The sequence below is a fragment of the Ostrea edulis genome, chromosome 9 (assembly GCF_947568905.1).
Source record: "Ostrea edulis chromosome 9, xbOstEdul1.1, whole genome shotgun sequence".
In the NCBI taxonomy this organism is placed as follows: domain Eukaryota; kingdom Metazoa; phylum Mollusca; class Bivalvia; order Ostreida; family Ostreidae; genus Ostrea; species Ostrea edulis.
Genome location: NC_079172.1, coordinates 67,693,599 through 67,706,598, shown reverse-complemented (window position 1 = coordinate 67,706,598; position 13,000 = coordinate 67,693,599). Strand labels below are relative to the sequence as shown.

Below are 13,000 nucleotides of genomic sequence, written 5' to 3'. Positions count from 1 at the left end.
ATTTCATCGCTTTCAAACTCGAAAACTGCGCAAAATATTTCATTTAAAACACATTTAAAGTAGTTTTAGGCATAAAAAGAGTTAATTTTGCTGAAAAAATGAAAAAGTTTAGAAACATGCGTTGTGTCCTTTAACCTTTGTCTTTATTGAGGTGTTGAACATAATCAAGGAATCCAAATATTAAACCCGGGATAACTGGACCAGATACATGTGTACATATCAGCCTTAATTGACTCTTTAATCTGGTTTCCGTTATATATACAAATCCAGAATCCGACATTTGCAGATTTTCTGTTTTGTAACAGAATAGTTCCGGGTGGCAGTTCCGGCCCGCCTTACATTTTACTTTCGATATTATTTACTGGAATCTTACTTTTTCAAAATGATCTGTGTTTGACTCCATTAATCTCAGCGTCTTCAATGACAAGTGAATGTACATGCGCAGTCGTCCACTGTAAGTACACTGATAATGACTATGATGAATTAGATCAGGTTACAACAGTAAAATGTACTTAAAATTGGTTTATTGAAATCAGAGACAATGATACACAATTTATATGTCTGTTGAAATGCAAACCACGTACGTCATCATACTATGTACAGGTGATCCGCGCCATCATACTGTGTACAGGTGACTAGCGCCATCATACTGTGTACAGGTGACTAGCGCCATCATACTGTGTACAGGTGACTAGCGCCATCATACTGTGTACAGGTGACTAGCGCCATCATACTGTGTACAGGTGATCCGCGCCATCATACTGTGTACAGGTGACTAGCGCCATCATACTGTGTACAGGTGACTAGCGCCATCATACTGTGTACAGGTGACTAGCGCCATCATACTGTGTACAGGTGACTAGCGCCATCATACTGTGTACAGGTGACTAGCGCCATCATACTGTGTACAGGTGACTAGCGCCATCATACTGTGTACAGGTGATCCGCGCCATCATACTGTGTACAGGTGATCCGCGCCATCATACTGTGTACAGGTGAGCGCCATGCAGTGCTACATGTAATATATGTACCAAATATTAAACAATGTTAAGTCTTAGGCTATAGGCGAATATTTATTATGAAATACATGTAAAGAAATGGTATGTTAATAATGTTTGTAGTAAGGCGATATTCTAAATTTAGAACATGGGTTTTTCCATATCTAATTTTAAATCTACACAGCACAGGCTAATTAATGCCTCGGCTCGGTAAGTAGGATGTCTGTTTCATAAATTGATTAAAAGTCATGAATCAATTTTAATACTTTTTGAAGGTTATTAAATTCATAATTCATAGTTTTCTTTGTGGGAGGTTCTGATGTGTACTGAAAGGCCACTCTGAGCCCGGTGTAGTGCAGGGAAAACTGTCGCTAGTGGATTTATTCACTCTTACAAGCGAACTCTTTCAATTCAACACTCGAGGAAAGTGATAAATGTTTGATGTAGATGTGTATTGTTATCAATTCCTTGAATGAACTATGTTTTATTATTGAATGGATTGCTATATAATGTCATGAAAATACTGTATTCGCGTCGCGCGCCTGTGTGGGGGTGCTGGCGAGGCAAAGCTATTAAGGATTGTGTGATTTCCACGTGAATATTTGTTACAATGAAATTTAACACTCGTCAAATCATATTAAGCATTATACAAATATGTTGTACACGTGGTCATTTTCCTACAGCACCGTCTCTTGTTATACTCTGCATCAAAACAAAATCTTGCTCAGTTTTTCACTTTATGAATGGGAACAGTGAGTATGTAAGGCGCTCTCTGTTAATTACTCTATTTGTGATTGCATGTACTGCTTTTCGTATAGGTGAATATTTCACAAGTGAAATTTTGCCCTACAGTAAGAACTGCGTCTTGCTATGATTGAACAACTCGAGATATCGCGTTACCTATAAGTTTGTCCATTTCTGCTGAGTCTGCATTCATCCACGGTATATATATGTACGAACTCAACATGCACTAGAACTGAATGCTGTATCATGTTATATGAATCATACATATTTACACCCGTATGGAATCTAACTGGGTATCAACCATATCAATATAGTGTATTGTAGGACGACGTTTCGAATTTTAAGAAACAATACGTATAGTACGTGTATATAGCACTGTACATTATGTATGTTAATTGTGAGAACGTATTCGCTGCACAGAACGTTTATATATTATTCAGTCACGTGACAAAATGTTCCCAGGGAGATGTTTTCCTTATATATTTCCATAAAACATTATCTTTTTAAACGCTTCTCATAGAGACATTTTCCCCTCAATTTCGATGAAATAAACACCTTAATGGTTAAGAAATATCTAGTTGTTGGCATGATTTTTCAAAAAGTTGTTACAAAGAAGTAATGCAGCCAGACAACACTATATGCACAATTTTTAATTAGAAAATTGCCCACACTTACATAAAAAAAAATTAACTACGTACCCTCAAACTAGAATTCAACACATCCCTACAATAGGGGGTTGTAGACTTACTATGAAATTTTCAAATGATGCTGTAAATATTTCATCAAAGTAAGAGTTAGGAGAAATTTTTGAGAAAAAAAAAATACCGTTTTGTGTGAAGTAGATTGGGAATAGAAGTTCTGGTCAATGAGAGCAGTTTGTCGGAAGGCCAATATTAAAAAATGTTAAAGATCAATACCGGAGTTCAGAAGTTAAGATTACTCCGTTTACTTGATTAAGATATAGGGCTCACGGCGGGTGTCACCGGGCGATAGGGGATATTTACTCCTAGGCGCCTGATCCCACTTCTGATATATCCAGGGGTCCGTATTTGCCCAACTCTTTCTTTTCTATTCCTTATAGGAGTTATGAGATTGATTACAGTTCATTATCTTCACCTTTTCACCTAATGACAGGTTGTATTAGGAAACTAGATCATTATAACGACCATCTCTCAATTAAGAAATGGACTAATGATCACGTTTTCTTGTATGTTGCAGGATAACCTCCGAGGTCGAGAAATATTGTTTTGAAATATAAAAGCCTAGGCGTTAGCCGAGGCTTTTATATTTCAAACAACATTTCGAGACCAAGGAGGGTATCCTACAACATACATGAAAACAAGAACTTTATTTTTATTCTACTACGGCTCAGAAATATACAACTGATCGTTTTCCTATGTAGCTACTAATTAGGTCACTGTCATGTCATGACAGTTTCCGAAACGGCCTACATTATTAAAATGGAAATGGTAGGGGTATTCTGAATCTATTTTGAGAAAATATTTCAAGTATTTAGTTTGATGTTAACGGATGATATCAATTGCTTTGAATACAGCTCAAGAAAAAAACTTTTCTGTGCATCGCCATGTTTACATGTGTATTGCTCTCAAAATGTAGACGATTGGTTTATACTGATTGACCAATGTTCTTCAGTCATTTATGAAATTTGCTTTACAACATATATTGATTGATTTTTATGATTTTAAGATTGAATTATTAGTCATCGTATTGCTTATAGGAGTTATGAGATTGATCACTGTTCGTTATCTTCACTTTTCATCAACTTTATTGCATCAGCAAAATTCAAAGTGCAATTTAAACGAGATGTGTATCATTTTTCACATAATCAGTTGATGCGTATGAAGGTATATCATAGAATAATGACCGCGGTATTCCTTTGATCTTTGCAATAACCGTGGTAGAATACATAATTCTCAATGATCTAAAATCATTGCAATCCCTTGATACATAATTCTGATTTATTTGAAATCTAAACATTTCCTTGATACACAATTCTCAATGATGAGAGGTGACGATAACGAACAGTGATCAATCTCATGAATTATACAAATCGTATCTTCCAGTATAGCGTAACGATGGTGTCTATATATCGACCCCTGTTGGAGGAGTGTATTGGAGGTACCGATCTCCTATCTGACCTCAGTGACATCATAGACAGAGGTATAGTACGACATTTATAGAAGAAGAATTTTGAAAGATGCAATGCTTGCTAAAGTCATAAATACCATACTGTTCAAGAGAAGATTAAATAAAGATGCTTGACTCAATGTATTCTTTCAGATGGTAAGCTACAAGTACGGGCGGCTGGACGGGAAGGTCCTAAACGCTCCATGCACGTTCTCATGGATCTAATGGAAAACTGTCAACACAATGACAAGTGGAACATTTTTTACAAAGCACTGAAGAGAAATGGTACACACGAATAATTCATGTTTTCATTAGCTTGTGAATTCAGTTTTACTTCTGAATATTCAACTGTCGTGGGGATCCAGATTAGAATAGGTATTTTGTATCCCTTCTTGTCGTAAGAGGCGACTAAATGATGCGGTCCTTCAGATAAGACCGTAAAAACCAAGGCCCCGTGTCACAGCAGGTGTGGCACGATAAAAGATCCCTCCCTGCTCAAAAGCTGTGAGCGTCGAGCATAAGCCTAATTGTGCAGTCCTTATCCTGCAATAGTAACGTCTCCATATCAATGAAAGGTTCTCGAAAAGGACGTTAAACAATATACACTCAATCTGTCTACTCAAGTTATATATAATTCATAAGTTCATAACCATTTTTATTGTAGATTTTGAACACGTTATAGCTGCATTGAAGGATGCAGATGTCCCCGACAGCGTTCGAAAGCTATATTGCGAAGTATTACTACAACCAGAAAATATCGTATGCATACAAGACATGCTAACACCAGAGGTACAAAAAGAAATGGTCGATAGAAAATCGATATCAAGCGAAGACAGTCAGAACATCATATATGAAAAGGAGATGACCGGGAGTGATAATGCAGCCATCTTGGTTTTTCTAGACCGATTGTGGAGAAGGAACGAGATGTCGAAATGGATTGAAGATTTATCCCGTATTTTCTCATCAATGAAACACAAAGAGTTATCACAGAAACTGCGTGACTATATCACAAGTAATTCTATTACTAACGTATATACGTATATAGATTGAAGCATTCTCAATAATCATATTAAATTTCTTATACGCTATGATGCCTTGATTTGCAGTTTTCACCTCTCCATAGTGAATGAAAGAAATAAATTTTAAAAAATTCGACCATACTGGTGTTTTTTTTTTTGTTTTTTTTTTTTTTTTATAGAAAAGGATGAAACAGAACCGAAAATAGTCCAAGCCACTCAATTGCAACAAGAGGAACCAAAACGTAACGAGAATAGCGGAGAGCAGAGTACAGACGCCAAATCAAGAAGTGAACTGGATGAGACAGAACTTAAAACAGCATTGGAAATTGACACCATATCAAGTCGAGAAGGGACATGTTCAGGAGAACTCGACATTGAGACAGGAATAAGTTTGTCTTCATCTATTTTAAATTCAGAAACGCATGTCACGCCTGCTGATATCGAAGCAGGGCTGACTGAACCAGTTGAAAGTGCACACGTGCAGGAGACTGATAACGGACCACAAACACCGGTTGGAACCAGTGAATTGACGACTGGTATGGTGGCAAAAATAGAGGCGGAACTGGACGCCACAGTAGAACGTTCTAGACTGCGAATGGAGACAGACCTAACTATTTCGGAAAAAGACGAGAAAGACGCAGACGAAGGTGTTGTTTTAATTTACGAACCTGTGATGAGGAAGCTTACAAAAGAATTTATAACAAAATGGGCATAAAGTACAATGGTTTTTACATTTCCCTTCAATCATTTGCACTTTTCCATAACTTGACTTGCAATACAAAATGCATTTCCAAGAGATAAAGTTTCCTGTGAACTTCTCACCTATACTATTGTTTGAGGACGTGCCTTGTTTTACAAATGAAACCAAAATATCTAAAATATTATCTTCAAAAATGAGGAAATATTTTTATTTCTTCTTATCGCATAATAACACATCTTATAAGAATTGTTTTAATCTGAAAGCGTGTTTATGTTTACAGCAACAGAGAAAGAAGCCTTTCCATTATTAGAGATGAGGGAGTACCAGCTAGAATTAGCGGAACTGGCGATCGAAGACCAAAACACAATACTCTGTGCAGAAACAGGGACAGGAAAAACTTATGTGGCTCTGTATGTAACTCAAGAACACCTCTCCAAGAAAAACGACGGTACAAACTACTTTCATATGACATATCTCATACTTAATGTCCTTCAGATGTAGTTTATATATTTGAAGTAATATTCCTTTCCTAGTAACGTTGAGAGTAAGGCACACCGGAAGTAAGGTACAGTTGTGAAAACATCTATATTGGTGATACTTGAATTCTCTTCTTAAACTTTAGTAGTTGACTTGTTACAGGAGACTGAATCTTATAACGTTACAGCATGTGTTGTTTCCCTGGCTCGAACCAATGAAATAATTTTAGAACTTTACAGCATGTGTTGTTTTCTTGGCTCGAACCAATGAAATAATTTTAGAACTTTACAGCATGTGTTGTTTTCTTGGCTCGAACCAATGAAGTAATCTTATGATATTACAGCATGTGTTGTTTTCCTGGCTCGAACCAATGCCCTTGTGGAGCAGCAGTATGAAATATTCACAAAGTTTCTTTACAATTATAAGGTAAGTACGATGGTTATGAATGTATATGCAATTTCGAACCTTTATTTCTTACTTTTGTCTCGTTCAAAGTCAGGATTTCGCAAATTCTATGGTCGTTATAAAGATCTAATTTGCCAATACAACCTGTCATTGGATCAGACATCGTCTGACTTCTTTCATACCAATTGTTAGGCCGTTCTTGGCACACTGATTTTGTTTACGGGTTACTCCGTTTGTTTGATCGGGATGTGGGGCTTACGGTGGGCGTGTTCGGTCGACAGGGGATGCTTACTCCTCCTAATCACCTGATCCCAGGGGGTTCGTGTTTGCCCAGTTCTCTATTTTATATTCCTTATAGGAGTTATTGGGTTGGTCGCTCGCTGGTTATGATTTTCGCCTTTCCTTTTATAAAATATTAAATGTTTATTTTGCCCTTTTCACGTTGAACTTTAAGGATGAATAACACACCAGGGAAATGTGATATGGCTTGAAAGTGGGGGATGTGTACAATAATATGTTGAAATTGAAAACTTTCAAATTCAACAGATTTAGTGAAAAATAGTTTTAGTAAAAAGCAATCTGGGGAAAAAATTAAAACCCCAGAAGACTCTAACGCATGAAGTACAGGTCACAAGTTGACACGTTAGCCCACAGAGCTACCTAGTTAAGCGATTAGATTTAAAAGGAATAAACATGTATTGTTGATATTTACATTTATCAAAAGGAAATCAACCATTATGATAATGTAGTTCTCCTCATTAAACAGTTTTCATACTTCTCATTTCTAAAGGTTTATTATCTAAAAACGGATAAGACTGCAGCCATGGGACGGAAGTTGACTGCTGCGAAGGATGAGCATCAAGTTTTCTTCATGACTCCACAGATCCTACTGAACAACATGAACAGCAAGCAGATCTCCCTTCCGGATATATCTCTACTGATCTTAGACGAGTGCCATCACACACGGAAGCGAGAACCTTACAACAACGTCATGAAGCAGTACCTGACCTTAAAGCGACAGGGAAAAGATAACTTACCGCAGGTTCAACAGTCTAACAGTTTTGTACTTTGTGAACTCTATATATTTGTAGTATATATTGGTTAAGGACAAGGTAAGTGTTGACCATCTCTTGGCGTTCGTCTGCTATTCGTTGATAACTGTGTTCCACGAGATCCAGAAGAGGTCTTCTTACTTTTTGGATCGTTTCAAATTTTTTATAAATGGTCATCATGCTTTGTCAGAAAGAAGTACTGTTTATCTGACAAGAAGGCTCAAATAAGCTATCCGGATCGAAGTATTTCCATTTGTCTTTTTACTTGTTTACTTGTTGAACTTTTTAAAACCCACCAGACTTAACACACAAAAAATCCTCATGCAGAGGGAATTCAATTCTATTCAATTAAAGGTCCATGTTCCTTTCAAAGGGGGGGGGGGGGTGATTTTAGAATTGAGATAAATTATTGGATTTCAAAAATATTCTCCTTAAAACCATTTGACCAAGAAACATTCGCAAACTTTCAGGGAGCTTCCTAACGTAGAGTAGATTCAAAGGAGAGACAAAATAGGGTTTAAGGCGTTGCAACGGACCGTACCATGAGAAAAGTCTTTTAAAATTGTCAAGAGAACCACAAAAGGTCCTTTTTTACGCTAGCCTTTGGTCTAAAAGGACTGGAGTCCTCAAATGACATAACACGTTTCTAACTATAACAGGCATTCAGAATCCCGTGGTTTATAATTTCTTCTTGCAGGTCTATCACTCGATAAGTTGAATTATAACATTAATAAATCAATACGCAAGCGTTCCTCATGTTCGCAGTTGTACGCCATGACCCCCGTGGGACAGGATGGAACCACATTAAGGATTGCATGGTTAGGAAAACGGTAAAACCTTTCCCCCCAGACTCATAAGGCTACAAAATATATCACCATGCAAGCATCGTTAATAGATTCAGTTTCGTTTAAACAAAGTCTCTGTAACCACTCTTGGTAGTTTTAGATTTTGCATTACCACATGTAGTTTCTTAATTTCGGAGTCTTTGTATAAAGAGCTATGGGTGACTCAGATAAGTGTTGCGACACAACCAATTATCCTTTGTCATACAAACGTGTTGTAACCTTTTGAATGATGTAAATTCTGATTTGACCACATCTTTTTTTAGTTCGGCTGAGACAAAATCCCAGAATGAAAGCATACACAGTCATTGTACAAATGCCCCCTCCCTGGTGGTCTCGAAGATAACTTTTTAAAACATTTCAACTTCCAAAATGTTCACCATGGGCTTTAATTGGTAAAGATAAAATCGATTTTTACTCTGAAGCGAATTCGTACATGTATTTAGTTTTTATATTTGGATAATTTTAGTCACATAGAAACGAATGACTGTCATGGCTACTGATGGGCTGTGACAAAGTCACGCTAGTCTCCAGATCTGCTGCGTGTCCCGTACATGTATATATAGCTGCTGATTGTCTGTGACAAAGTCACGCTATTCTCCAGATCTGCTGCATGTCCCGTATATATGATTGGTAACTCTTGTAGTTCTGTACAACTATTGTTTATCGTTGGAACAACCCAGTTCAAACAAGACCACTATGTCTTTTTTGTCAAAATCGATTTCTCCTCCCAAAGGACTATTATGGCTGTATCATGTTATTTATCAGAGGATTCGGTATTCAAAGAAGGCAAGATATATCCCTTATATAACCAGAATAGCTCAATTGGCTAGTACAAAACATACCCCATAGACAGAACAGCTGCATGTCTAATATTCATAACTGAGATAGATGTTGCTGTAGCAGTCTCGAAGAAAATTGATACTTTTTGAAGTGATTTGAATTAACATTATAGCTAATGTGTTTCTGATGGACTGACTTGGCTTGTTTTCAATCGACGTACATATGTATATACTACGCATTATTCAGATATACATTTGATAGCTTTCTTCGTAAAAATCTATTCTCAGTGGTATCGATATACCCTCTTTACGAAGTTGCTATCAAGTGTTATTTCATATCCCATTTGAGGATCTGTTACTTCTATAGAGACGTCGTCAGCAGTTTACATGGAGTGACGTCAGCAGTTTACGTGGAGTGACCTATTATAGAGACGTCGTCAGCAGTTTACGTGGAGTGACGTCATCAGCAGTTTACGTGGAGTGATCTATGAATGGGGCTCAAAGCCGTGGCAGAGACGGTTCTTTATCGTTTCAATGTCTACCGTGACACGTGACCTCTATTTTCGGTTTATATCTGAGAGCCACTTGACTTTCACGTTTAATGTCGGGTACTTGGCAAAGGAACGGTCACTACGTAAGCATCTTAGTTTTGACGCGATTGTGGGATGAAAAATCAAACTTGAGAAGCGGGTGTAATAACCACGTGACTTTCCACGCCCTATTGTTTGTCTGATGTCAATCACAAAATGCCCTGCATTTATCTAGTTCAAAGGTAAGAGAATGATAATGCATTAATATTAAAATGTAAAACCTTCAACACTGAATGTGATAAAATATGTTCTATAATCTATTACCCTCCAAAATACCATGCATCGAAATAACCTCGTTTTAGAATACTTGATGAATGATTCTGTTGTATGCTACACCAGAGAAAATTGATATAGATGAAAAGTAGAGAATATGTACAACAATACCTTGAAATTGAAAACTTACTTTATTTAGTCAAAAAATGCAGTTTTAGCAGAAAGTAATCTGAAAAGAAAAATTAAAACCCCTGCTGGACTCGAACCCGCAATCTACAGTTTAGCTGTCGACGTGCTAACCTACTGAGCTAGAGGAAGAATTTGTAAATAAATAGACAAGTATTGCTGATATTTATATTTTCATCCATGTTTTAAAAGGAAGTCAGCCATTATTACGATATAGAGTACCTCCTCAACAGTTAATACTATTTTTAGGTGTTGGGACTAACTGCTACTATTGGAGTCGGTAAATCTAGTACATTAGATGGAGCCGTTTCACATATACTGAGTGTATGTGCAAGTCTGGACGTATTTGAAATATCAATGGTCAGGAAGAACAGAGAGGAACTAGAAAGCCATGTGTCCATCCCAAAGCGAGGCATGTTTGTTTGTTTTTTTGTTTTTTGTTTTGAAAGAAATGATTAAATTCACCTGAATATTCATTTCAAACCATACTAATGAAAGGTAAAGATAACGAACAGGGATTAATCTCATAAATCCTATAAGCAATACAAAATAGATAGTTGGGCAAACACGGACCCCTGGACACACCAGAGGTGGGATCAGGTGCCTAGGAGAAGTAGGCATCCCCTGTCGACCGGTCACATCCGCCTTGAGCCCTATATTCTGATCAGGAGTTATCTGTAGTCAAAATCAGTGTGCCAAGAATGGCCTAACAATCGGTATGAAACACGGTATGAAACACGTCAGACAGCATTTGACCCAATGATCACTGGTATTAAACTGATGATAGTAACAATCGTTACTATCATCCCAAGATGGCGGAAGGAAATTCCGGAAAGACCACGTTTACTTATTATATCTATTTGTATTGTATATTTGCGAATGATATGTAGGTAAGAAATATCATACACTAGCAACAATTACGATCAGGTGTTATTTTATCTTTTATACGGCTCATATGAACAGAAAATTTGTCGTTGAAAAAAACAGCGAGGATGATAGTAACGAAAGTTCTTACGTTACTATCATCATTCATTTCGTAATTCATATACTCACTATTCTGTGTAGTAATTCATATACTCACTATTCTGTGTAGTAATTCATATACTCACTATTCTGAGTAGTAATTCATATACTCACTATTCTGTGTAGTAATTTATATACTCACTATTCTGTGTAGTAATTCATATACTCACTATTCTGTGCAGTAATTGATATACTCACTATTCTGTGTAGTAATTCATATACTCACTATTCTGTGTAGTAATTCATATACTCATTATTCTGTGCAGCAATTCATATACTCTTTATTCTGTCTAGTAATTCATATACTCACTATTCTGTGTAGTAATTCATATACTCACTATTCTATGTAGTACATGTAATTCATATACTCACTATTCTGTGTAGTAATTCATATACTTTTCAACACTATACACGACCATTCCTCACGATAAATTAAAGACTAGACTTTTTGACATCATAGACAGTTGCTTCTTCAACAAAAACGGAAAACGGAAATATTCATATCTAGTGATCAGTCATTCAAAAACTTACTTTGTTAAACACCACTCTGATTCCACGCACAAGTACTCTGAAGTTGAAATAAAAAAATATGCTAGAGTTTCTCATTGACAATATCTTCGTGGTCTTTGGTGATCAGGTCTTCCAACAGTCTGTTGGAATTCCCATGGGCACGAATTGTGCTCCTTTGTTAGCTGACCTGTTTTTATATTCATATGAAGCAGAATTTATTCAAAAACGTCTACGTGAGAAGAAAAAATCTCTCGCTGTGACCTTCAATTCGACTTTTAGATATATCGATGACGTTTTGTCTATTAACAATGATAGCTTTCATTCATATGTCGATTTGATATATCCCTGTGAGCTCGAAATAAAGGACACCACAGAGTCGTCCACTTCTGCTTCATACTTGGATATATTATTGAAAGTAGACATTAACGGCAAACTGACAACTCAACTGTATGACAAACGGGATGATTTCAGCATCTCCATCGTCAACTTCCCACATTTATGTAGCAATATTCCATTATCACCTGCATATGGTGTTTATATATCTCAACTGATTCGATATGCAAGAGCTTGTTCTGGGTATAGTAAGTTTTTAAATCGAGGTAAGCTACTGACAAACAAGTTGATGGTACAGGGATTTCAACAGTCTCGATTGAAGTCAGCATTTCGCAAATTCTATGGTCGTTATAACGATCTAGTTCGTCAATACAACCTCGCATTGGGTCAAATGCTGTCTGACGTGTTTCATACGGATTGTTAAGCCGTTCTTGGCACACTGATTTTGACTGCGGATAACTCCGTTTACCTGATCAGGATATGGGGCTCACGGCGGGTGTGACCGGTCAACAGGGGATGTTTACTCCTCCTAGGCACCAGATCCCACCTCTGGTGTGTCCAGGGGTCCGTGTTTGCCCAACTATCTATTTTGTATTGCTTGTAGGAGTTATGAGATTGATCACTGTTCGTTATCTTCACCTTGCATACTCACTATTCTGTGTAGTAATTCATATACTCTCTATTCTGTGTAGTAATTCATATACTCACTATTCTGTGCAGTAATTCATATACTCATTATTCTGTCTAGTAATTCATATATTCACTATTCTGTGCAGTAATTCATATATATGTACTCACTATTCTGTGCAGTAATTCATATACTCACTATTCTGTGCAGTAATTCATATACTCAATATTCTGTGTAGTAATTCATATACTCACTATTCTGTCTAGTAATTCATATACTCACTATTCTGTGCAGTAATTCATATAATCACTATTCTGTATAGTAATGCATATACTCACTATTTTGTGTAG

At 36.8% G+C, this 13,000-nt stretch overlaps 1 protein-coding gene across 1 annotated transcript in view; it reads left to right on the top strand.

Annotated features, from left to right (window-relative positions):
* Nucleotides 1-337: 337 nt before the first annotated feature.
* LOC125657867 (ATP-dependent RNA helicase DHX58-like) overlaps nucleotides 338-13,000 on the top strand; it is an 18,307-nt gene continuing 5,644 nt past the window's right edge. Inside the window, exons 1-9 of the mRNA XM_048888728.2 lie at nucleotides 338-454; nucleotides 3,827-3,923; nucleotides 4,044-4,175; nucleotides 4,555-4,902; nucleotides 5,089-5,556; nucleotides 5,890-6,057; nucleotides 6,430-6,512; nucleotides 7,282-7,533; nucleotides 10,406-10,568. Of these exons, the coding sequence (XP_048744685.2) occupies nucleotides 3,839-3,923; nucleotides 4,044-4,175; nucleotides 4,555-4,902; nucleotides 5,089-5,556; nucleotides 5,890-6,057; nucleotides 6,430-6,512; nucleotides 7,282-7,533; nucleotides 10,406-10,568 (1,699 nt within the window). The 5' untranslated portion in view covers nucleotides 338-454; nucleotides 3,827-3,838. The remainder of the gene's footprint in view (nucleotides 455-3,826; nucleotides 3,924-4,043; nucleotides 4,176-4,554; nucleotides 4,903-5,088; nucleotides 5,557-5,889; nucleotides 6,058-6,429; nucleotides 6,513-7,281; nucleotides 7,534-10,405; nucleotides 10,569-13,000) is intronic.